At 43.5% G+C, this 26,043-nt stretch overlaps 1 protein-coding gene across 1 annotated transcript; it reads right to left on the reverse strand.

Annotated features, from left to right (window-relative positions):
* Positions 1-4: 4 nt before the first annotated feature.
* Positions 5-24,611, reverse strand: LOC126042132 (vitellogenin-2-like). Its single transcript, XM_049808822.1, has 35 exons — positions 24,569-24,611; positions 24,187-24,207; positions 23,847-23,998; positions 21,895-22,146; positions 21,584-21,745; positions 21,282-21,430; positions 20,715-20,865; positions 20,450-20,607; positions 19,614-19,779; positions 18,577-18,702; positions 17,296-17,514; positions 16,631-16,848; positions 16,417-16,514; positions 15,866-15,990; positions 15,094-15,195; positions 14,373-14,492; positions 14,084-14,273; positions 13,648-13,741; positions 12,684-12,869; positions 12,338-12,482; positions 11,339-11,558; positions 11,075-11,250; positions 10,467-10,814; positions 10,070-10,117; positions 9,822-9,908; positions 8,036-8,248; positions 7,801-7,943; positions 6,333-6,471; positions 5,477-5,612; positions 4,095-4,281; positions 2,688-2,779; positions 2,110-2,207; positions 1,826-1,985; positions 560-721; positions 5-415 (listed from the first exon to the last, which is right to left on the reverse strand). The coding sequence occupies exons 1-35, from the start codon at positions 24,606-24,608 to the stop codon at positions 300-302; spliced, it is 5,199 nt and encodes a 1,732-aa protein (XP_049664779.1). The 5' UTR covers positions 24,609-24,611; the 3' UTR covers positions 5-299.
* Positions 24,612-26,043: the final 1,432 nt, after the last annotated feature.

Below are 26,043 nucleotides of genomic sequence, written 5' to 3' on the forward strand. Positions count from 1 at the left end.
TGCCGGAGCCTCCCCGGCGGCGTGGCCGCGGGCGGCGCTCGGCCCTCGGTCCGGCCCGCCGCCGGGGAGCCCCTGGTTCGGGCAGGAACGACCTCGACTGACCGGTTTTACAGAGCAACGGTTTATTAGAAGACCCAACCCAACCCGGCGGAGGGTGTCCGCAACTGTTTTCAAAACAACTGGCGGAGAAGGCGGCTCTTGCGGCCGGGGACGGGGCCTTATCCGCCCTGCCCGAACCAGCCGCCTCCGCGGGGTCGCAGGCCGTCCCGGCTGAGGGGGTGCCGTGACGCTGGATCCTGTCACGCCGGGCACGACTGTTGTTGACAGGAACAGGCCGTATGGGCAGCAACTGTGCTCACGACGTCCTCGGACTTCTGGTCTAGCCTCGTCTGCCCTTCCAGGCTGAGAGCGGAGGCTGTCAATGAGAAACGAGGAAGAAGAGGTGGCGTGAGGGGGGTTTTGTCCTGCGTTAGTCCGGACAGCCTCTCCCGGTTTGTCACGGAGTGGGAGTGGGACGCGCGGGCTGTGTTGTGCGCCAGTACCCGTTCTGCAGACTCACCGGCTGGTACGCAGTGGAAGCCCACGGAGACGGGAACAGTCCTGGCTGCTGAACAGCCTTCTACGCAGCGCAGGACTGGCTCCATGGAGAAGCATTTCGCTGCCTTCGGCTCAAAGGCAACCGGCTTCTCAATTTGGACAAACTTGCGCTGCAGCTTGCAAGCTATAAAACACGAATTCTCTTAAAGCACCTACAGAATTTGTATAAATAACTTTTTGGACTTAATTTGTGGAATCAGCAACAGCTAAGACCAGTGGATGAACCAAGAGGCGCGAGCTACGTGAAACTAATCTGATTAAGTGAGTTGATTTTCTGTCAATGGCTTAGGCTGTGAGAAAATCGGGCATATGGGGCGCAGTCCCAAGGACAGAGGCTTGCCAAATAGGATCTAGGTAGGACACCGGTGTACAAATCAGAAAAGATACGTGCGAAAACCGTGGTCAGCTGACGCTCAACTTTACCCAAACTATGACCGCACTTCATTTAGGGGCAGTAGTGGCTCCTAGACATCCGTATATCCATTTCTGCCCTGTGCCTAGCATTACACCTGCTTTGCCGTGGCTGAGTAGCTTAGTCCTCAAGCCTCTGTGATCCAGGCTTTCCTGGATCAGTTCCCCCAGGGGAGCTTGATCTAAATATATTTCAAAAATGCCACCACGTGCCCAGAGGGTTGGGTTCCACACAAAATGCTCTGCACCCTAACGTTATCAATATGTCCATGTTGGTTTTATATAGGACCTGGATGGTAAGAGCAACCGTTCCCGGGCTGAAGATTTCAGATTAAGTTCATCTTCAGCCTGAGGAAATTAAAACAGGTATATCCCACATCAAATGCCCTCTAGTTTGATAGTTAGGGCTAGATTTTAATTTATTTTTTTTTTTCTGGGAAAATAAAAGCCTGCAAATAACAGAACGGAAATAAAGAATGAAACTATTAAGGATGACATAAGATGTCTTTGGTCAACAGTCAAGCTACCTACTTTTCATACTAACTTATCATTTCAGGGAGTTTTATGTTTATAATTTTATCTGGAACACATGACCTTCCGGTAACTACATAGTGCATAAGAAGTTGATACAAAACCAGAACTTCCAGTGAACTACCAAACGCAGGAAAAACGGATATTTTTTTTTAGTCTATGGGCACTAATCACAAAAATAATGAAAAATAAGATGATTGTGCTACAATTAATACAAATTATCTATTCATGTGACTAATTAATTAGTCAAAGGCAATGACATTAATATATATTAGAATCTTAGTACCTCCAGAACAGGGGTCTTCTGTAATGATCCAGGACTGACCAAAACTCACTGCATCTTTAGCTAAATATCCACTGGGCATTTGATATTCCCTTTCCTTCTCAGCATCATATTTTCCACAAATACCACATGTTTTTCCAGCCATCCAGAAAGCAACCTGAATCTTTGTGGCAATAAAGAAATTGTGATTAATAATAAATAAACTTAATAATAATAAATGTACAATAAATGTACCTAGATGTTTTTCTTCTAAAAATAAAACCACTGAAAATAATTTTTAAAAATACCTCAAGTCTATGCCCATCATAATATAGTTTATCTATGCCATAATCTGGGGCTTTTAGTGACAGACCTTCCTTTTCACTGCTGATCAGCATGCTTGCATCTGCAACAAAAAAGCAAAAAGGGATTTCTTTTAAAAGGAAGCTATTGTTTTAGGGTCCAGCCTGAACCACTTGTTAAATTCCTGGGGACTTAATGCAGACCCTAATGTATCTTGAAAGAGATGGGGGAAATGAGAAAGACCATTCTGCTCCCTTCCCTGGAACAAGCCAAAGCCGTGTGACAAGGGTGGCCGTGACCAGGGCACATCTAGATGCTTGTTCTGTGGGTCTCTGTGAGCAGCACAAGGTACCACAGCGTTGCGTTATTGGGTTTGTGCAAAGATACACAGGATCAGCACCTCTTTCTTTGCTCATCTTTCTTGCTACTCCCTATGAAAGCTAGCATGAAGGTATGTTAAAATCACCTCATTTTTTCTCGAATTAGGGCAGTCTTTATCTTGAGAGGGGTTTGCAGGATCATGTCCTCTCCTTCTTCAAAAGATGAAAAAAGATTAAACAAAATATAAAGATGAGTCTCTTACCGGAATTAGATGTGTATGGAACATCTGTTGGGGCTTGAACACCATTAATCTTCAACTGGATGAGTCCATTGGAAACACACATGTCAACCTCACTTTAAGTAAAGGAAATGAGTATAAACAAATGCTTGTCCTTCGCTTTACTCAGCTCACAATTTCTAGTCCTGGTAGAACCAACACTGCAGGATGCTTGTATCATTCTGGCATGAATCACCTACTACCCTTTGGGAAGAAGATTGAGAAAGCCCGGGAAAGCGTGCCAGGAGTGCTCACAATACACCTTTCCCTGGCTTTACTCATCCTGGAGTGTCTGCTTGTGGCCACGGTTCAGGCAGGAAGACACCAGGCTACAGGGACCCTTGCTGCGGAACAATATAATTGCTATTATGTTCGCATAAATTGAAGGTGCTTTACATTTCAAAGGAAGATCGGATTCCCTACGGTGGTTCTCTTACAGCCTGAATAGTCTGCGTATTGTAGTATTTTCTTCAGAGCAGTGTTTGCTCTAATGAAGAAATACGAAGCTCAAGCCCATCAAAAGCACATCCATACAGTTTTATGAAAAGATTGGGAATGTTACAGTGAGGAGGAATGTCTTTATCACAAAGACACAGTCTATAAAACAAGCATCCTTCTGTTCTTCCACAAAACAGGTGCAGAGAATACTAGTTTCTCTCCCTTTCTCTAACATTATGGCACAGTTAGTTACACAATTTTCAGAAATAAATAATTACTTGTAATGAAACCTTACAGATCAAAGGCTATTTAGGCACTTTGAAGAATACTCCCTACAATGATTTTGGTATGCATAATCCCATACAATTTAGAGTATCAGACTATACTTTTAAAGAAGAACCTATGATGGCAGAGGCGATTGCTCCAAGATGAAACAAAGTGTGTCTTAAGTTAATTTCAAATAAATTAGAACATTATGCACCAAGGGACGACCTAAGAGAGTGCCTCTAATCTGGGATAAGTAAATCCCTTTTTAGTTATGTCCACTTCTCAACATCTCTGCTGAGCTGATTGTGGGTGCTAATTAGTTCTAATTATTAGCTTAGTGTAGGAGGCCAGACTAAATGATTACAATAGTCCCTTTTGGATTTATGGTTTATGTGTCTACCTAATTACTAAGAACCAAAATGAGATGGTTAAATGCTAACAAATTAATGAAGAATTTGGGGCAGTAAAGACTTTAGGTTACTGTGAACCTCAGATATATTTCAGAAGCACTTTTGAAAAGCAAAGTCCCAAATCCCAGTGGCACTCCTAGAAGAAATCTTTCCATTGACATCAGTAATTTTTTGCATGAGTCATATGCTAGCACCAATCTGCCCTAACAATCTGGTCTTCACATTTAGAGCATATTCAGCTTGACATCTATTTGTCATTAAGTTTGCAATTACTTACTGGCTAGCAAGTCTGACATTTATTGCTGTAAGGTCAGCAGACTCTTCAAGTCTTTTCATCATCACCAGGAATTTCAGTTCTGGACTACAGTCCTGCACCAAGACATGGTAGCAATTTGCAGGCATTGAATAATTAAATTCAACACCATTGAAGGTTGTGATTGTGTTTTGGAAAACTGAACAACGAGCTGAAAAAAATAATAATCAGTCAAAAGCAAGCCTTTTATACTTTGTATAAGACAGTTACTTTATTTTAGATTAGTAATTAAAAAACCCCAAAACAACAAAAAAACCAAAACCAAAACCATTTTCCAATGTTACCTATTCCCACGTAAAAGCAAAATGATTCCTTCAAGTGAAATATTGGATTTGTAGTAATACAAAAGCAAAACTTTGCCAGTCCCCAGGCAGGAGCACAACCCACTTATGATTCAATCGTTGTGTGAGATCAATTCTGCTCACAGCTGGTGCTGGTGCAACTCTCTGTTTGTGGCCTTTTGGCTTTTGTAACTTTGTTGTAGTCAAAAGAATTACTCAAATGTTGTTAACAGTTCACATATCATTAACACTAGAGGAAATTCACTAAAACCCTGCTACCTTTATTGAGTCATAACCAGGATTAGAAGTAGTTAGAAGATGGTGAGGAAAAAGAGCCACACTGGAGTGAACTTTTCACTTTTTCACTGTAATGGTATTTTGTTGGAAATCCTATCAGCTCTGATTAGAAATTATTTTACAGCAGTTTTAATTAATATGGACTAGTTTTGGTGTTTACCAAAGAAATGTGCATAGGTATGATATTAGCCCACTGATCTCAAGCAAAATGTGATTCCTTATCCCAGGATTACATAAAGCTTTTCCATTTAAAATTTACCCTAAGTGAGTATAATGTGATTAGCTCTTAATACAGCATTAATGAAACAATAATCCCCTCAAAATCAAGTGCAGGAGGTGAGATTAATGGATATACTTTTGAAGCTGTTTTAGCTTCTACATAACAGCACTAATCAAGCAGAACACCCCAAATTTGAGGTCATTTAGATGACCCTCTCATAAATTTTGTAATGCTTTTTTCTTCACAAGTAATCTCTGCAGTGAAACTGAAATGGATGCATTTGGGAATGGATGCATTTGGAATCACTATTTGGCATGGAACGGAATATTTAATCTTACTAATATGTTTCCTTTTCTTTACATCTTTGCAGCCTCACAGATTTTCATACAGAAAAATCATACAGATTTCGAGATGGGTTTATTTCTATCTGAAGTCCAACTGATTTTTTAAGTGAATGTAAAATAATTTCAAGTTATGTCAAAAGTATAAATCATATTTACAAAATCTGCAAAGTCAACCAGTGCTTGTGCTGATAGTTAATTGCTGACCTTTAAGATTTTCAATGACTGAAAGTGTTGCTTGGGAAAAGACATTCCGGTCAGAGGATGGTAGTGTTGAAATCGGTGTACCTGAACTTGAAGGGAATGGCAGGGGAAGCCTGATGGCTCTGTCGTAAATTGTAAGCTGAAAATCAGTCAGAAAACAAACATGGATGTAAATGCAAAATACAGTGTAGAGATGACGTAGCATTTCCCTATAATGGTCAAAGAGGACCGTACTGACTGAAATCTAAATTAGAATCTAGAATTAGGTCAGAGCTAAAAAGAAATCAAGTCCTCTGTCTACAGCATGAAATAGCTCTACAGTTTGACACATCTGCGACCTATAGAATAGCAGGGCTATAAGTGAAGTTTGATATTCACCAATTTGCAGCTTAATGGGGAGTTGTACATCACATATGCTCACAGTCCGAACAGTTCGTTTACCTGAGATGCACACCTTCTCCTTGCCTATATGTTGCGGGCTGCTATTTGGCCATCATGCTCATCTACGGCCTAGTTTTATTATCTTTTCCAAGACACGGGAAAACCTGTCATCTTCCTGAAGATTTGGGGAGCAGTGGTCTTTTTAGTAAGTTATTGATAGTGTGCTATAAATCGTGATGGTTGTTTTGTAACTTGTTTCTTATTTCATGTGTTTGCATGCTAAATGGGAAAGAGAACTGTGTTGTAAGGTTTTTTCATAATGGAACTAACTGCGTGAGTATAATGTCCTTGTGATGGGAGCTTCTTTACAGTTTAATAAATTAAAAAAAAAATAAAAATCAGTGGGTTAAAAAAGCCATTAACTTTTGATTTCATAAGTACTGAATGCCCCAGGATAAAAGATAGTGGAAATAGTTACCTCAGGTAGCTTGAGGACCACATCACAGGTTCTTGGAGATGTCAGAGCCATAACCAAAGTTGCCCAGTGAGAGGGACCACGCTGTTGCCTTTGGGAATACCCAAGCACATATGCAGCTCCTGGAAGAAATGAGTAGAACCTGGAAAAGGAAGTAAGTGATTAAAATGCTCTGTCTTTGAAAAAAACTGTTTATTATTTGTTCAACCTAAAATACCCCCATAAAGCAATATGCTAGACACATTTTGTATCAGGGTTTGGTAATACATGATGTTGTGTATGGGAGGAAGGGCAAGCAGGTTTTAACTGTTAATCATTGAAACAGTCTTCAGGAGACTGGATGGCAGAGTGATATGAAAAGTATAGCCAACTTGTTTTAAACATATTCAGAGTTAAAAATAGGCACGGATTACATAAAAACTAAAATACTAACATGCAAAAAAATAGAAGACCTCATATTAATGTGCCAGTCCTGTAGTGGTAGCTTTTAGCAAGGATCCTTTGCCCACTGTCAACGAGTTGACCAAGGGATCTCTATGATTGGGTTCCCTTACAGGCTTGGGACTCAAACAGAGAAATACAGAAAATATTCCTTTTAAAAAAGGCATAGTCTCAGAGCAGAAAAAAGCTGAGTTCTGTAGCTTTGCTCCAGGGTAGTCAATTAGATGGTTTCACTCCCTCTAATAGAGGCAGATAATAGCACTTCAGGTAATTCAACCTAATATGAGAAATTATCCTCGTCAGTGGACATTTGCTTACCAAATCACCTGTATGCCTTTAATATGAAAGCTTGTGTTGCATGCATATTTAGATAACTGAGTTGTATGTGTCTGTATTTTGGTAGGACTATGAAAAAAAGATTAGGCTTTGATATGGATATGTATGTTATTGTGGCCAAATGCGTGTTTGAATACAATGAATGAATGAATACAGTAGATACTATATGTATATGGATAGACACATATGTGAACTGAACCCAGCAGTTATAGTTTTCTTGCACTGAGCGTCACACATTTGCTATTTAGTGTACAACAAGCCTTGTAGGAAGTATTTGTATCACCTTCTTCAGAAGCTGGAGGTAAGGTGCCTACATTAGGAAATTACTCTCCCGGTACAGTCAGTAAGAGACAGACTCCTTCAAAGAACCAAGGTTAGGCTTCTGCTCTGAGCCTCCATCAATTAGGAAGCATCAGGAGATCAAATTCCTAATTCGGGCACTTGAAATTAAAAGTCTGCAATAGATTAGGTGAATCCCATCATCTCCTTTGTTTCAAGCAGTTTTTCTGCAAACTAAAATGCGCTACACTTTGAGGGAATGAATACACAGAAAAAACAGACACATGTAATCTGATTTTATAATATCATACTGATTAAGGGCAATTTTTCCAGCTCAGAAATTGCAGAACTGAACCTGTAATTATCTGGAGCATTGACACAGGTGAATTTTTCAAAAACTAAAGTAAAATCTCACCATCTTGCAGTTGTTCGGACTATTGAAGGTACTTTTGGCCACTCCAGCTTCACCTGCATAGCTGGATAAGCAGCATATTGCCCTGTTGCAATCTGAGTAGCAATCTGGTAATCCTGGCAATCTTCACCCCATTTAAGAGAACCCTAGTAGAGGGGAATATATATATTTTTGTATAAAACATAGTAAGATCATTATATTTCATTTACATTTGAGCTGATCATTATTCTAAACTTACTGATACTTTATGGGAATTTATTGCTGAAGCATCAGCACAGAGTTTCCATCTACTTGATCCTGTGATGCTTGAAACAAATAACTGTATCCTTGATCTCATGGGTTGTGTATCAGTGTACAGTACAAGCTGTAATCCTGTCGGCTGCTTGTTTCTGTGGATGGCACGAAGGACTGCAGCCAGGATCGGTGGCTTGCTGTCTCCCAAGAATTTAGGCTTAAGTCAGCAGAGAGGAAATAGAGACCAAAGACATAAGCAAAGTATTAATACTGCTATATTAAAACCACAGATAAAAAATATTTGTAAAGGAAAAGTTTCATTCAGGAAGTCTTTTTATGTGAAGTACGGGACAGCATCATAGACCACCGCTCAATTTATTCAATTCATATGTGGTTTTGCCACAGTCTTTCAAGGGAGATCTGTTGCGACCTACGTAAGTAAAACAGTAGTGTTAGGAATCTTTTTGTAAGTGATTTCAGTGTAACAAAAGGAAGTATGGAGTAAGACCCTACTGTATAAAGAACCAACATTACCCAGCTCAGCTGGGTAGTTTAGCTAATAGTCTTTTTGATAAAGTTCATTTAACCACCTGTTTAAAGCAGTGATAATTTGTGTTGGCAGAGGGATCTGTTCAGTGCAGTCCAAAGTGGGGTACTTGCGCACGGAACAGTACGTGGCCCCGTTCAAAGTCGGAGCCTTGCGCCCAACAGCAGCATCCGCTCGGGCTGTGACTGCTCTCCCTGAGTGGTGGGACAGGAGTCCCCACCTGGCCGGGGGAGACCTGCAGGTGGGACGAGCTGTGGGGCAGCGGGTCCTCCCTGGGCTGCCAGGCGCGACTGACAGAGACCCACAGAAGGGTCAGGTGAGACAGAGCTGGCGAGGGCTTAGGGGGAAATGGGGAAAGAGCAAGGCTGTGGCTGAGGAAGAAGGTGTATGTGGCGAGAGCGTTGGGGAAGGCTGGGAAGAGTTCAGGGAAGCAGTGATGTGCTGAAAAGACGGACGAGAGAGGCGAATTCAAGTTACACCGAAACGGGTGGGGGAGAAGGTAGATCTGGTTGCCTTTTTTCTGCAAGCTACTTGCGCTAACAACTGGGACCGGGAGCTGCTGGTGCAGAGGGGGTGCCTCAGCAAAGTAAGGTTTACTATTTTGTAGGCATGTAGGTCATTGTCTGAAATGTGTGAAATTTTCCTTTGACGAAATCTGCTCGAGATTCCATCAGTTCTTATAATAGTTCTTACAGAAGGACCAGGTACCATTAACTATTTACTATGCAGTCATTCCTCAGTAAACGCCTGGATTGCTCTCAAAGTTGGAGCATTACTGCAAAATCAAGGTCTTTTCAGAAGCCTTGCATGGTCTTGCTAACATGAACAGAAATACTTGGCAGTGAAGACCTAATGGACAAAAGAGCGGCAGAGTCAAGTCCTGAACTTTTACAGAGACATATGCAATAAAAATTATACCTGAAACCAGTTTCTGATCAAGCAGGTCAGCAGTTCTAAAGTGTTCTCTTTTTTATAGTGAATTATTTACTGAGTAACAGAGATTTCAACATACTCAGCAATACATTCCAGTTTCATTTAAAAATATAGCCTGTATTGAGTGAATATTAAAAAACATTCAATGGCTATCCAATGTGCACACCTTTATAAAACAGGAAACAACTTGTTTTCTTTCTATATATTACGCAATATGCTAAATCACCATATTTTTCCTATTCTGTATAAACATACAATAACTGGAAATCCAAAGTAGATGTTTTTATTTCTTGCAGATTAAGACACTCACCTGAGACATGGCTCTAGAGATGCCTTCACCACTAGCTGAAGAAGAGGAGGAGCTGATGCTGCAGTTCAGGACTTCCCTTCCTGGGTCCTGCAGAAACAGACAATCACCTTGAAGCAAGTTGTTTAGCATTGGAAGTTGTTGCAGAATTAATTTCTCATATTTTTATTCTCAGAGAACTAAGCTCTAATTGCAGCAAAGCTAGTGAGAGCCGTTGTAGGCCCTGCTCATAGTATAAGCAGTAAATGTACCTGTTTATCTGCTGGCTTGAACCAAAACTGGTAAACAGGTAGATTTGCCTGTGAAAACAGATAGTATGTAAGAAGATCTAAGAGAAGACAAAGGCTTTTGACAAATACATTAAAAAGTTCAGTACTGAGTATGGGAAAAAGGCAAAACAAAATTACATTTTTTAAACATTTTAAACTGAAATCTTCTGGAATGTGAAACTTCTGAGCTGAAATGCTTCAGAGAACCAGAGAGGTTAAAAAGGGGAAAAAGCTCTACTAGGTGGTTACCTCAACAGGTCAGTCACCCTCAACAGTCTGTTTTCTCTTTCTTTGGTCCATGCTGTTATAGGCACAATTTCCTGATGTACAAAAGTATTCACTACAAGATATAGAAAAAGTTCTAGCCTGGGTGAATTACCTGTTGGTTGGAATTTTCAGTGTTCTCACTGCAGTGCCTATCTCCAGAGTGGTCTTTGCTGCTGCTGCAGATTTTGCTGCTAGTAGTGCTGACACTACTGCTGCTGCTTCTCCTGCCACTGCTGCTCCTGCTGCTGCTCTTGCTGCTGCTGCCACGCTTCTTCCCAGATTGCCTTATTTCATCTTTCTTGTATTCATTTCCAGGCTCTTTACCATCAGCAGAGGAAGCAGTGGAAGAAGAGGATGAACTGGAGAGGGGGCTTGCACTGGGTTTTGCCCAGAGGTCCATAACTGCAATCTTTTCTTTACTGTGAATCCGTTTCTTACGGCGCCGTGTTTTATTTGCAACCTCCAAAAACAGTTCAAAGTGTTATGAATTTATAGCTTGTTCTGTAACGTTCCTCTGGGTGTCAGACAAGCTGCTCACCACAGGCTTTCAAGGAAATACAACTTCCTGGCTCTGCACATTGCAGAAGCTACACCAGAACTCAGCTAGACCCATTCCTCCCAGCCAAAATCTTTGCTTTCTCACGCCAGTTTTCCACGCTGGAAACCCTTGGCTTCATTTATAGGAAAATATTTCCCTCTCCAATGCTCATAGGCTCTTACCTGGAACACATTTTCAATGCCTAGAATCTTCTTCAGTTTAGCTTGAATGTCCTCGTACAGAGATGTCTCATCTTCTTCCTTAGGCCCTGAGCTTGCTACATCAATTACTTTGGAAGCTGCTTTGGATCCTGCCTGAATCTCCAGCTGTATTTTGTCAATATCAGCATCTGTGAGAACTAAAGTCAAGACACTTACATTGCAGGGTTGTGCTGCTTGAGCAGCATTCACAGAGATTGACAGAAAAGCTTGTTGTCATGACTGTACCTGGCTTCAAAAGTATTTTGGCCTCAAGTTCTCCAATTAATTTGTGCAGATAGGTATTTCTTAAGAAAGCAGAATTTTGTGACTTTAGGCTGAGACAAGCAGAACATCCCAAACTCTCAAATTTTCTACAGAAGTTGCGTGCATAAAATCTTCCTCCTTTGCTGTTGTGATGTGCTTCTTCTGAACTTTGCTTGGATATCACACTAGGAATATTGCTTTGCTGCATTAAACAAAAATATGACAAACAAAGATATTTTCCACAAAAAAATTGTCACGGCTCCTAAAGTCTTTCCTCCTATTAATGAAGAGAATGATGGCAGTCCTGCCTAAGTAAGGAAGCATTGCTTAAAATTAGAGATCCAAGCACTGGAAGCAGCGGGGTTTCCTCCAAAGTGCTCTGTGGAAGAGGACAGGTCTTCTGCCCAGCCTTTCCCAGGCAGCCTTTCACAAGCATGCTTCCCAATGAGAACCTGCAGGGCTCTTTGGAGGGGCTACTTCTCTGCATCAGTGTTGGGCTACTGTTGCAAGTCAACCTATCCTTCCCACTCCAGCCTCAGAAGCTGAAGAGCACATAAGAGAATGGGCTTCTGCAATCCAATCCACTGCAGGGACTACCTCAGGATTGGGGAAGAAAAATAGATATCCTGCCGAAGAGCCATCTGTCCCACATTGCTCTGGCTTGGAAAACCCCGGGTATTGTACAAAGGATATGAATTTCACACACCCTCCCCATGACTGTAAAGAAATAGAAAGACATGCTGTCAAAGCAAACTCTACCTGCGTGAGATGATGAGAGTGAGCAGACTGTGAACGATCATGTCTTGAACCCGTTGGGACTTACGTTAGGCTTGGTTTGGGATATGTCAGGCACCTGCTGAGTCTCACAGTTTCCGTGTTTGTGAGCTGGTTAGCCAGCTGCTGTGTTGGGAGGTGCTCAGCCCCTCTGAGGAGCTGTCTGTTCTATACCTGTGCACTACTGATGGTGAAAGGCCTCCTTACCTTCCAGCTGCCAGGTCTTGAAGAACTTTCTGATGGCTGAAATGGCTCATCGGAGATATTTGGTACTTCTCCTTTGGGGAGAAGCTGGGATTTCTTTTCGTAATCTATTTCTTCCATGTTCCTTGAAATAGCATAAACTTCACTCCTGTGGAGGTGATAAATGGCACACAAGTAACATCTAATTTTGCTTACCCGTCTTTGCTGGTGCAAAAAATACAATACTAAGCTTTATGTGGCTGCCAAGGTATGGCAGGGCCTAACAAGGAACTGTATGTTCACGATTTTTTAACAAAGAGCTCGCAATCAGTAACACATAACAACCAAAATGCAACAAGTTTTTCCGTACCTCACAGCAGCAAGCTCAACCTCCTGATTGCAGGGAGGGGTTTCAATCTTCAAATTTTTCTCTTTCGTATTTATCTTGGCATCAAATTTCATTGTAGTGTTGGCACTGAACTCTGCATGAAATTCAAGACCACTCTGAAAGTATTGTGTATTAATCCCCATCATTGCAATCATATGAAAATATGCCCTGAAGGAGTGGAAATAGAAACATGCATAATTACAGATTAATATGCACATATTTAACTTTGAAATGCAAAATTGCATTTTCACACTGTTCTGTTTATTGTAAGAGCTATTACTGATGGATGAAGAAGTATCGTAACAAGATCAAAAAAGGCTGAAGTGCCACTGGAAAAGGTGAAGGGATTTATCTGATGAACAAAGCTAACATGGACCCTTTCACTGCTTTGTCACTGATACATTGCTTGAGGAAGAGCTAACACCAGACTCTCCTAGCTTCAGGTTGTGCCTAGTTTATTATTATTATCATGACTATTATTATTATTATCATCATTATTATTACTATTATAGATATTAGTACTGTTGCTTTTGCATTTGCTTTTGCAGATCCAGAAGCATTTCCCTTTTCCCCCTGAAATTCCCCCAGCTTGTGCCAGATGGTGATGCGATTCTATGTGGAACTTGTAAAACCTGTTCATATGTAAGCAAATATATCTTCATAGCTTAGTATCTTTAGTCACTGAAGAGGTACAAATGTGAGCATTTTTAGCAATGGCAGAACTGTACAGCATCCTGTGGGATACAGTGCACATTGCTACATTTGCAGGGTTGTAAAGCATCAGCTGACTGTGTTGCTTTCTCACAATTTCACTGCTCTGGACTAGCACAGCCATCCCAAATTTGGGACAAGTAAGACTCCTATATAACAACATGCTATCACATATCTGTTTCAAATATAAATATAAAGGCTTATGTGTGTATGTGAAGAGATACATCATTTTTACTTCGGCTTGATGTCAGCATGAATATCCATCTTGGTTTCCAGCAACTGTGAAGGTCTAAAATTGTCAGATAAAGGTGGTGATATCTGTATATCCACTGGAAAAAGACAGACAGGAATTATATGAACAGAGAAACAATTAACGCTGGAGATGATACAATGTTTTCAATAAACATAGTAGTTAACTCATGGGCAGTGCTTTAACATTTTGAAATACTTTACGGGATTATTTAAAGATGGCTACTCCAAACCAGAGTTATACCAATATGTCCAAGGTGAAACATGCTAATTACCTCTCAAACCTTTTGGAGGTAGCTGAACACTAAAGTTTCCATATTACAAGAATATTTTTCAAGATTATAGAGGGATTTAATTTCAGTGGAGGGATTGGACCCACAATTATTGTGGGGAAACTGCTCAGATTGGCATCCCAAGCTCACCGTCAGCCGCAGCCTGGGCCAGCGCAACACCGTACAGACTGAGCTCCAGCGGCACACCAACCACCGTGGGGACAATGTGCCGCAGCTCACCCACCATTGCCGGCAGGGTCCATCGGCCTGAAATACCTCGCTGGACCTCTTCCACCACTTTTTTCACCACTGGCTGCCAGTTTGATGATCCACTTAGACTCTGAAAACAGAGAAATAGGTTAGGTAAGTAGGTAAGAAGACACAGGAAAGGGAAATTACTCAGTATCGCAGACAAAAAAGACAACAGCCTTATCAGTACCATCATGATCTGCTGAATGGCGTCTTTATCAATGTCAACAGAGGCGATCTCTTGGCCCAATACTTTGACATAAGCGGACACCAGAGGGTCTTCAGGAGGAAGTTCTTTCCATCCCAGCAGCTGTGGTGTTAAGGAGAGATTGAGAGAAAGGGTAGGAGCAGATAATGTCACTTAAAATACAGTAATGTATTAGCAAAGAGTAGATCCTATCTGAAGGATGCTAACTGTGGTTCCTTAGCCAAAAAACTAATAGACATCTTACAGGTCTGAAACAATGTGGCCTATTTTATGTTGCATAATTGACTTCAGTGGGATTTTTCCCATGTAAGAATGAAGCAAGGACTTGGTAATTTCTGCTTCTGTAAGTAGTAGGTGAGACCTGAGGACTGATGAACAAAAATCTTGTTCAGTAATCATTTTAAAAGAGAAGAGCAACCACTTACTGTGTTTATCATACACTTTAAAACACATACATTTTGGCTACCAGCATCATCATCTTTTGTACTGTACATTAAGGGCTGACATATGTTGAGTGAAAAGGTGGCATCTGTTGACAGCCTAAGTACAATGTAAGTTCATCTTATCATGACCAAACAGGATGACTGACTCCTTTTGCACTGAAACATCAAAGGGATGGCTCGGTGGGTGGGTGGGTGGGTGATGCCATCCCAGCGCTGGCAGTAACTGTGTATTGCAAACAGAAGGGTGCGTGGAGACATACCGTTTTACCAAGTTCCTTCAGTGTCCTGTATGTATCATACTCAGCAAAGGGAATATTCTGCTTCCTGATAAGCTTAGTTAGGCCTTGCGATTGGAGAGCCACCTGTAGGAAACAGAGTCAGGCGTCACAGCCCAAGGACAAGAGAGCCCAGGAAAACCTTTGTGCCTAGTATTACACTCACCAAGGCCAGTCTAAATACATACTTCATGAAGCCATTGCACTTATAAGGCTATGTCAACCTGGCAAATGACTACAAGCTATGGTTGCAGATGCTGAGGAAGTGCTGAGCCAGCTTTGAATCAGTCAGCAGGAATAATTTTAGGGCAGTGCAGAGCTCAGCCCAGGCTGCAAAGCTTGCCCAAGCAGCTGAGTAAATACCTGCACGCTGTTACATGGAGCTTCATGCTGCTCTGGCTCCACTGCTGGCTGAAATTTAATTTCAGGTGCTATTTCCCTGTACTTATGCAAAACACCCTAGATGCCATGTGACTTTATGTGGGCAGATGAATGTTCTGCTGCGTAAGCTTTCCTCTGCTCTCCTAGATTTTCATGACTATACTGAATGTGTTCATTGATGAATGTACGTGTCAAGAAGCCCAAATAAAAGAAGAAGCCTAAGTAAAATCATAATTACTATCTAAATTTTCTCTTCCACATCCGCCCTCACAGCCAGAGATGGAGTTAAAGACTACATCACAGTCCAAATGGCTCAACAAGTAATATTGTCTGTAGCTGGCTTGCATCTAGCTGGCTGTTTTAATGAAATACTTACCTCAATAATATCCGTTGCAGTATTTGCATAATATCCTCTTACTTTTGTGATTATATCGGATGGAAACATGGTGCTGGGACTGTTCATTAGATAGACCCTCCAAATGGCACCAGCCTGATATTCAACTATCACAGGAATAAAAAGCAGCAGAGATTTTGGTTAGGGTCTCTGAGGTGTCTCATGTATGTAAGCCAATGCAGGGTACACGCTATAGTACATCACAAGGGGTTCTGTCAGGATTCAGTCCCACTGGTCCTCAATTTTGCAACCTTAAGAGGAGAACTTTGTTCTAGGGCAGAGTCAACACAACCACAGTGACAGAAGAAGGAGGCCTAAATCCACGTGCAAGCACCACTTTCCCCAGAAGATACCCAGAGAGTAGCAGAACACCCTCAGGGGATTTTGCATGTTAGGAGGCTCTTGTGCTTTTTTTATTTCAAGAGCACACTAAACTCACAGCCTGTGATTGGATTTTGGATGAAAATCACAGAATACAATAGAAGAATTTGGCTACATAAGCTGAAGCAGTGAACAGGGCACCTGGTACTCACAGGAATAATCGCCGACATGGATGACCTTGCTGTAACGATAGCTCAGCCTGTCAAGTCTGGGGCTCAGTAGTTTGATGGCAATGTTGCAAGCAGCAGATCTGAGTAATAAAGAGATAAAATCATATGAAGAAGTTGACTGTGATGAAAACTTTAGAAAACTGCCAGAAAAAAATCACCATTTGCTACTAAAAAATGTGCTTCTTCCTCTACTTACAGATTATAGAGCTGTGGGATCCTGCCTACTGCCAAAGCCTTCATGTGTGAATATGTGAAACTGGCTACTTGTAAGCTGGGCTCTGTCAGCAGTGAGATGGCCATAGCTGTTACAGTTGGAAGACCAGGCTTCGTTTCGAAGAGGACAACACAAGCCACCATTCGGACATTAGGAGCAAGTGTGTTGTCCATAAAGACCTGGAGGGCGATCTCCCTTACCTACAGGAGGAAGATACAATCTGTGAGTACCTTATAACTTCTCAGTGAGAAGTGGTTCCTAAACCATGCATGTATGATCTGCAGTGAATGGAGAAAAAAACCCTAAACAGAGACTTGAGCATGGGACTTGTCACTGAAAATGAAGATATTGCTGCGTGCACAGTGAACAGAGAGTTCACTGCAGAGTCACATTCAGCACGAATGGCTGGGAGAAACAGCCATTAGTAATGGGCCCAGCGTTACAGCAACTAAAGCAACTTCTTTCCCAGGATATCAGCAAGGATGGCATGATGTCAGGAATTTGCAGGATGGGCAAGAGGAAGACCAGCAACTGAGAAATCTGCCCAGAGTTGCTAACATTACCTGATGGCTTTATTATTCCTGAATCACTAAGTCAACCCAAATCATACCCTCTAATACATTTGTTTAAATAATAATTTCAGTTACCTTTACAGGGTCTTTTCTGGCAATTTTCCTCAAGGCCAACATGGCATTAGCATGAATTCTGTTTGGTAAAGAAGCTGCAGCTGGGGAAAACGTTGGCAAAAACTTCAGGATGCGTTTGATACTGGCCGGCTCTCCTGCATTGCCAATGGCTTTCAGGGCCAAAGCCATGCCTTTGGCATCACCTTTGCTGGTGGCTTCAGTAGCAAGGTTGTGGAGTGGCTGAAAACAGAGCAGACTGTGTTAATCTTATCTTGCAATAATGCATAACAATATGCATTGCCATAGCAAGCAAAACAAATGCTGGTGCAAAGCCCAGAATAAAGCTGTTCGGATTTTTCTCCCAGGAAATATCTCACCATCAATATCGGGAAGCCAAATGTGGAACATACAAGCAAACTTGGATTTCTCCTTAGCCAGTGTTGTAACTGATTTTAAATTGCGCCTAAGCCTGAGTGTAGGAGTTAATCCTGCGTAGATACCTGCACCAGAGAGTCTGTTGCAAGTTCAAGAGCAGCGCTGAGCTGGTGCCGGGTTCAGTCGTTGTCCCCTGGGGCACCTCCACCAGCGCTGTCAGCCTGCAGCGCCCAGGGTCTGTGCAGCTGCGGGATTACGCTTGCATATTTTTCACTTCCTATAGCGATAGCAAGTTTACTTAAACAGTTTTGCTGTTCTGAGAAGACAAATTACCCTTCTGGTGGCTTGGCTTTGTTTCAGTCTTTTTTGGAAGATTAAATATGTCAGACACCAACAGGCCATCTCAGTGCTGTGGTCCTTCTGAGCGAGGAGCCAGAGCTGCATAGTCCGAGGACAATGTCCTGAATATTTCTGACAGTGATATACAACTATGTAGCAGGGCCTCTTTGGAAGCCCTAACCTATAACATATCTAATCTAGAGCTTTGCTTATATTCACACTTTAGTGCCTTTTAAATACATTTTTTTAAGTACACTCTACCCAATGTAAAATTAGAGAGAAGAATCATAATTATTTCGCTTTAATCTTAAATTTGTCATAGCAAAACTCAGTTTCGGGTTGTTTACAGGATCCATTATCCCCACGAGCTTCTACCACTTACATTTGAAATTCTGAACTGTTAAGACCAGATTTGTCAAAGGCGTCAGCTTGGTGTTTCATTCTGTCTTTGCAATTTTGCAGGCAATCGCAGCTAAGAGTGAGGCATGTAAACAGCAAGTTACGTAATTGCCAGCATTGTGAGAGCTAAATTAGAGGCATTTTAAAAATTTCTTCACCCCTTATGAATAAGAAATGGGAGTCACCTACCTGAAGAAGTTCATATGGACAAAGTGAAGTCTGAGCACAGTATTTATTTACCATGCTACCATATCCCAGGTAAACAATTACTCGATGCATTGGTGCTTTCTGGATTTGGGGACAGGTCAAAAAAGTCTGCAGAAGAAAGAAGTAGCACTCTTTAATGTTTCTAGTAATTAGAGCTGGTATTTAGTGAAAATTACATTTGAGAAATAAATAGATAAAATTGCTTTGGATTTTTCATAAATATTTTCAGAAGTTAAATCAAATGCTAGTCATTCAGCTACAATAAAAGTAAATAGAGTTGCTCCATTTATACTGTATGTACTTTAGACTTTGGTTAAATGATATTACCTTCTTGCGTTTGTCTATTACAAAAAAAAAAAAACTTGGGGAAAAAAGAAATCAATAGAAATTTTCTTAGTACTTGTGGGTTTTAGCATCAAATACCAAAGCCATTAAAAAATTTTGGCAACAAGAGTCTGGAAAAATTTTCTAAAACATTTCCCATTTTTCTTAACGCCTTGCATTTTACAAATTTAGAAGGAAATATGTTGCATCTTTCACTTACAATCCTGCGAATTCACCTTTAAAAAGGAGTGAGAGGCACACAGAAAGAAGGTGCACAAGAAGTTGGGAGGGGACACAGCTGGGACAGCCAACCCCGACTGACCAAATGGATATTCCAGACCACAGGACGTCATGCTCAGCATATACAGCTGGGGGAAGGAGGAGGAAGGGGGGGATGTTTGGAGTGATGGCGTTTGTCTGCCCAAGGAACCGTTACATGTCGTGATGGAGCCCTGCTTTCCTGGAGATGGCTGAGCACCTGCCTGCCGATGGGAAGGGGTGAATGAATTCCCTGTTTTGCTTTGCTTGTGTGCACGGCTTTTGCTTTCCCTATTAAACTGACTTTATCTCAGCCCACAAGTTTTCTCACTTTTACCGTTCTGATTCTCTCCCCCGTCCCACAATAGGGAGTGAGCAAGCGGCTGAGTGGGGCTTAGTTGCCGGCTGGGGTTAAACCACGACAGATCTGTACTCACTGAGGCAACTTCTAGAGTTTGCTTGTTGGGTGTAACAAAATGGAAGGCGAGAGGGAGAGTCGCAGCTGCTTCCCAGATGTTCAGCTTCTCATCATGAATTTTTTGCTTCAGGAATCTGAATGTGTCTGTAGCTCCAGCAGCACAGATGGCACTCAGGAACCAGTGCCTGCCAGGGAGAGGAGGATTCATTACCCCCATTGCCCAGTATTCCTCTGTGCTGGTTTTGTCTGGGGTAGAGTTAATTTTCCTCATAGTAGCTGGTATGGGGCTGTGGTTTGGATTTGTGCTGGAAACAGTGTAGATAGTACAGGGATGTTTCAGTTTCTGCTGAGCAGTGCTCGCGCAGAGCCAAGGCCTTTTCTGCTTCTCACACCGCCCCACCAGCGAGGAGGCTGGGGGTGCACAAGAAGTTGGGGGTGGACACAGCTGGGACAGCCGACCCCGGCTGACCCAAGGGGTATTCCAGACCACAGGACGTCATGCTCAGCATATACAGCTGGGGGAAGGAGGAGGAAGGGGGGGACATTTGTCTTCCCAAGTGACCGTCACACGTGATGGAGCCCTGCTTTCCTGGGGATGGCTGAACACCTGCCTGCCAGTGGGAAGTGGTGAATGAATTCCCTGTTTTGCTTTGCTTGCATGCACAGCTTTTGTTTTCCCTATTAAACTGACTTTATCTCAGTCCATGAGTTTTCTCACTTTTACCCTTTTTATTCTCTCCCCCATCCCACAATGGGGAGTGAGTGAGTGAGCGGCTGTGTGGGGCTTAGTTGCCAGCTGGGGTTAAACCACAACAGCCTCTGATCTGAAATCCTGTCTGAAGGCAGTACAGTTACCTGTAAGGAAGGTCATTGGCAAACTGCATCCACAAAGACTCAATTTGATCAAGGGTCACTATACGAAAAAGCTGGACCATTTGTAAGAACTTGGCTGAAGCTTCTTTAGTGGCTCCTTCCTCGTTATTCTGAACTAATTGCAGCAGCGTTTCTGTTAACTATGGGAAAAAACAGACAGTTGGAAGGATCCATGTCTAAAATAATTATGTGATGACCTGTTAACCTTATAAAGAATGAAAGAGTATGAAAAGTAAGCCTCTAATACCTGTAAATCTGTATTTTTAATCCTTATTAGAGGAATTGGCATCTGGAGTAGCTCTCCTGAGAAATGATAACGAAGACTCCCCTGGTTTTGCAGCTGAGTTTTTGGTGCACTGATGGGAGTCCTTTTAATGTCGACCAAAGACAGTTCTTGTCTTCAAGGGAAAGAAGGAAATGCATCAGTAGCCTTTAACCACATTGTGTGCATGGAGGACACGTACCACGGTTGGAGCAGAGTGTCCAGCAGGACCATTGCATTGACCACAAACAGATCGTGCACTTCTCTGTGCCTTGCTCAGGATTATCTGGAAATGTCATAGGGCTGGCGAGAGCTTTCGTTAGAGTTGACCAAAGTCTCCGAGAGGTTGAACAAATGTTTCAGGTGCCCCAGCAAAACGCCCAAACAGCAGGACACAGGACCCGGCGGGGCATCCTGAGGGATGTATGGTGCCCATACATCCCACAGGCCAGATGCTTCTTGTTAACTCACACATCAACAGTGAATATGTTTTAGGCATCTCCTCCTGGCTCTGATAATCACAGCTACGCTAAGGACATGCACGGTGCCTACCTTGCCTCCATGACGGCTGCCCCGTTGGGTTCATTGAAGGGAGAGATCTGGTACACCTGCTCAGACATAGCAGACGTCATCAAGGCCCCGCTGCCATCATACTTCATCTTGTAAGTGAACATCACCGTGCCCTTAACATTTCTGACTTTCTGGAAGTGCAAAGAGACCTACTCAGAAATATGAACAGGCAGTAGTTAATTAGCACAGACAAGTCAAACTCCCTACTAGCGTCAGTGAGACGCACAAGAGTTTGGCAGTGGCTTATGCCTGAGCATGGCAGCAGGGCTCCGTGCTGCTCATACCAGGGGGCAGGTGGGGCAGGGGCGGATGTATGCCATTCCCATGTTCTTCACCGCTTTCTCCTGGCAGTCCATCAGGTCCTTGCTTTTGGAAATGATGGCACGGTTATTCTTGCTGTCGTCCTGGATAACATATCTGGTTTGGCAGATGCCTTCAATCCCAGCCTGTGAGTATTGATTAAACACAGTGAACTTTCCACTTGAAACAGCAATAAATAGGTCAAAGAAAATTGCGTGGGAAGTGTATGTACAGGCAAATTACTATATAACAGTAAAATGAGAATAAAAGTAAAATCAGAATGAAAAAAACAAACCTCCTGTAGTTCATACACATTTTGTGACTTTTTGATGGTTATCTGCATCATGTTCAGAATCCCTCTCACTAGGTTAGTGCACAGGATGGGACAGTCCTCAGGGGCAAATATACTTCCAACCCTTCCATCAGTGTATTCAAACTTAAAGGCTTGGCTGAAGCATGCAGCAATGGTCTCTGTGAGCCTCGAAGATGCAGTGAAGGGGTCCGTGGGCCAGAAGCCATTGTATTCCTCCAGCTTTGGTGATTGAATCTGTGAACAAAATTAGGAAAACTTTCATCCTGTTCACCATCAGTTTGAAACAGTGCAACAACAGGGAAACTGGGCACTTCCATTCCACGGCCAGACACAAGCCACTTGTCCAACACCACAGGAAACCTTTTTCCTCCTTGGGCCTCTGTGCTGGGCCTAGGAAGTGTCCCTGAAAATGCAATTTCCATGCAGGATTTCTGCCAGAAAAATAGGATTGTGCAAGCAGCATTCAAAACTTCAGCAAGTCTGGTGAGGCTTGCTGGGTGATTGAAACACCACTTGCCAGCAATCTGGATGGAAAGGATACTCGCCCGTTATCCCCAGATGTCCAGTGAGATCTCCCTTCAGCCTGCAAGGCAGCCAAGCCACCGCTCAAGCTCCCTGCCTAAACACATGGGGACTATTTTGTCTGCCGCTCCAGGTCCAGCACGTCCCAGAGTGCCATGGCATCAGCCGTGGCACAGCTGATAGGGAAGCAGAGATGACCGCAGGACCTCACATGGGACAGGGCCCAGGGGAAGATGACATCTCTTTCTTTGGAAGTGACTGTCATCATTTTGAGCTTATCAAGCTGTAAAGCTTGCGCACAAGTCCTTGACTGCTACCTAGTGGGAAGTGAGTGCCTGCATGCACATATGTATCTAGTCGCATACACATAGGTGCACACCTCTCACCCTTGAACACAGAAGTACACGTTCCTGCATAGAGGGAAATGGTGTGGGCTTAGTGCTCTGTTTCATTTTAGGCATTTATAATCAATGATGCAAGGGTGGCTTGCCTCTTGTCACATTTTCTCAAATTAAATCCTTCTCAAGACTATTGTCTGCAATTGCTAAAGTTATAGCAACTCTAGCGAGGTTACACAGAGCCTGCAATTGATGCAGTGTGTAAGGTTTGGTAATAGGTATTCCTTCACGCTGTTTCAATAACATATGCAGAGGATTACAGACTGAGCAAACTCCTAGGATAAACGCTAAGTGCCCTCTTACAGCTTTCTCCCCACGTAGTGTCTTCTAGATCCCTTTTCCGTGGTCTTTCATTCCAAGCCAGTATTTTAAGCTGTTTCGTTTAATCTTTTCAATGAGTAACAGCGCTTCCAGATCTGATATCGTTATGCCAAGGACAATTGTTACCACTAGAATTCTTCGCATTTGAATTAATACCTATGTGAAGAATATCAAAAGGAAGATAATGGAGACAGATGGGACTTTCTCATGTGATTTCTGAATTCCAGCACCAAGCTTTTCTGAGGCTATAGACCAGGTTGAAAAACATGGATATTTCATGCTTGAATTCTCATTTTCATTCTTAAGCTTAGTGTTACCTTAGTTAGTAAGTTAGCAGTACTAGTTAGTTAGTAGTAAGATAGTTAGTAAAACTACCTTAAGGACATTTCTTTAAAGCAGCTGCCTGCCATATTTCCACATGGAGATGAACCTAAGGCAGCTTTAGTCGAGGGGGCTCAGGTACTGATGGCAGCAGAGCTGGAGAAGCTCTGGCTCCCTCCCACAGAGATGCGGGCTGCGAGGAAGCCTGCGGCACTGCCTGTAGGTCACTACCAGTAACCCAAAGCAGTTTGGCTACAGCTGCAGACACTCCAGCGGTGCCCTCGGCTCTCCCCCAGCACGGTGCAAAGCTCAGTGCCCATGTCCACACCTCTGCCCACAGTAGGGAAATCATCACTGCCCGTCGGGATTTACCTGGAGAAGGTGGTCGCTGTGAGACACATAGCTGATCTCCAGCTTGCAGGTCAGCCTCACCCCTGCCATCGCCAGGCCTCTGCTGGGCAGCCCGTGCAGGATGAAGCTCTCGTAGCCATACAGGTAGGTCTTGCCGGTATGAAAAACAGGCTCTACAGAAAGAAAAATATAACAGAAACACCTCCTTCGCTATGTCTGTTGCGATGTTACTCGCAGGAACCATCCCAGCAAAGAAGGGTGAGGCTGCTACTGCTGCAAAATAGGTGCAAGGGGCGGGCAAGGCACAGCTGTAGGGGAGGGCAGCGTGGGAGCTGCGTGCTGGCGGTGGAAGCACACTTACCGAGGTCCTGCTTCTGGCCCCCTGTGTGGGAGGAAAGAGAAGGATGCGTGAGAAACCCCCCATCTCTGTGGATCCTTTCACTTATCAGTCATTTACTCATTGTGCTAGTGGTCAGCAAACAACCAGTAATGGGCTCCCAGGGTACACCCCACACTGCGGGGACAGCAAGCCCACGCCAGCCCCGCTTGCTAGCTACTGCTTGCTCGCCTTTTCCCCTGCCGCTAAGCCTAGGCACAGAAATCTAATAGTTTTCGGCCGAAGTCATAAAAGGGCTTCAGCAAATTAAGCTGTAAATAACCCTGAAAGGCCCTGAGGACATGCAGTTTGCTCAGGACCACAGTGGACATCACGGCTCGGCAGTGCTGGTGAAGCTTCGACTTACCCACGAGGGCGAGCACCAGGGCCAAGATGAGTCCCTTCATGCTAAAAGCGACTGAAGACTGCAGGGGAAAGTGTGCGGCTTTTATAGAAGAATTATTAACAGGCACAGTGAATTTTGTTGAGTTATCAACTTTTTATCAACCGCTCACATCCTTTGAGGGAGAGGGGGTGAGGGACAAGGCACCGTCTGTTATTGCTGAGCCAAAACCATCACAAGCACTTTTGTTCTCACTTCACCAACTGAATGCACTGAAAGTGACTTCTGAAACGAGTGCTTAAAAGTATTAAAATAGAGTTAAAGCCAAAATATTTATTGTATAAGAAAAACCACTAATTATCCTAATTCGCTGGAAGCACCCAATGCTATTGCAGCCTGTGCTGACTTTGCCCAGGTTATCCTGACCTGACCATAAGGCACACAGCTTATCTAACTGATAGTGCCCCAGCAGGATTGTGCAAAATCCCCGGGCAGCCCTCCTGTGGCACCATGCCGATACCCACCCTGCTGCAAGCGGGACAGGCTGTCACCCACAGTGCTGCGCTCTGGGGACGGGGACTTCACCCAGTAACACAAACCTGCCGTCATTGTCACACCACTGACGTTCATGCTTCCCTCGCCTGCCTTCTCTTACAGGGCTAACACGTCAGCCCCTTTCGCTGGTGCCATTAGCCGTAGAGGACTGCCGGCGAGGGTTGCCCCGCGAGGTGGAACAGGCGAGGCTGACGGGTGTTACAGACACAAACCTCTTGGTTTACAAAGGCATACGAAGCGCGGTTCACCCAAACGCCTTTCACATCACGCAACAAGGGGCGGCACCTTCACCCCACGGCGGAGCCACCTTCTCCCCTCGGAAGTTTTCCCTGTCCCTTTGGAGGCAGCCCCACAGGTCTCCCGGGCTGCTCCTGGCCCCAGGGTTTGGCCTGGGCCCTGGGTCCCCCGGTGCCCCGCAGCTGGGGCACGGAGCTGGGCTCAGCCGGAGCAGACGGAGCCACCCGCACCGCTCCCGTCAGGAACCTGCACGAGGAGGGTCACGGCAGCCCTGGCGCTGAGGGGTTCACGTTGGTGCCACGCAACCACCGTTTGCTCACCCACCTTCTCCTCCGTTGGTGGGGAACCGAAGCTGCTGCCCAGCTGACGGCGGGAAGGGACTGGATTCCGTTTCTCATCAACACATCTGTGGCTCCTACCCAAGACAGCTTGGTTTTCATAATGCTCTTCAGCTGATTTTTTTTATAATTGTCAGTTGGGATATAATTTATAATGTCTGACAAACTGTGGATTTTGTTCCTAGATCAAAGATTGCATCCATAGGGTATAAAAAAAATACAGTTTTGAAGCATGGCAAATACTTTGCCGTGTTTTTACTGGCACTATATTCCGGTCCCATTTGTTTTAACCCCTTCCCTTGTAAAACTGGTGGCACGTGATAGAGAAGCCAAGCCATTCACTACTGGGTTGTGTCATGTCTTTGGAGA

This window comes from Accipiter gentilis, chromosome 8 (genome assembly GCF_929443795.1).
Source record: "Accipiter gentilis chromosome 8, bAccGen1.1, whole genome shotgun sequence".
Taxonomy (NCBI): Eukaryota; Metazoa; Chordata; class Aves; order Accipitriformes; family Accipitridae; genus Astur; species Astur gentilis.

What these genes read in the sequence shown, in the direction of transcription:
- LOC126042132 (XM_049808822.1), bottom strand. Translation starts at nt 24,608, where the DNA reads ATGAAGGGACTCATCTTGGCCCTGGTGCTCGCCCTCGTGG. An exon ending in CATGCTGACATCAAGCCGAA is followed by an intron (nt 12,870 to 13,647) that starts GTAAAAATGATG and finishes CCACTCCTTCAG; the next exon opens with GGCATATTTTCATATGATTG. An exon ending in GCATTGAAAATGTGTTCCAG is followed by an intron (nt 10,815 to 11,074) that starts GTAAGAGCCTAT and finishes CTGTTTTTGGAG; the next exon opens with GTTGCAAATAAAACACGGCG.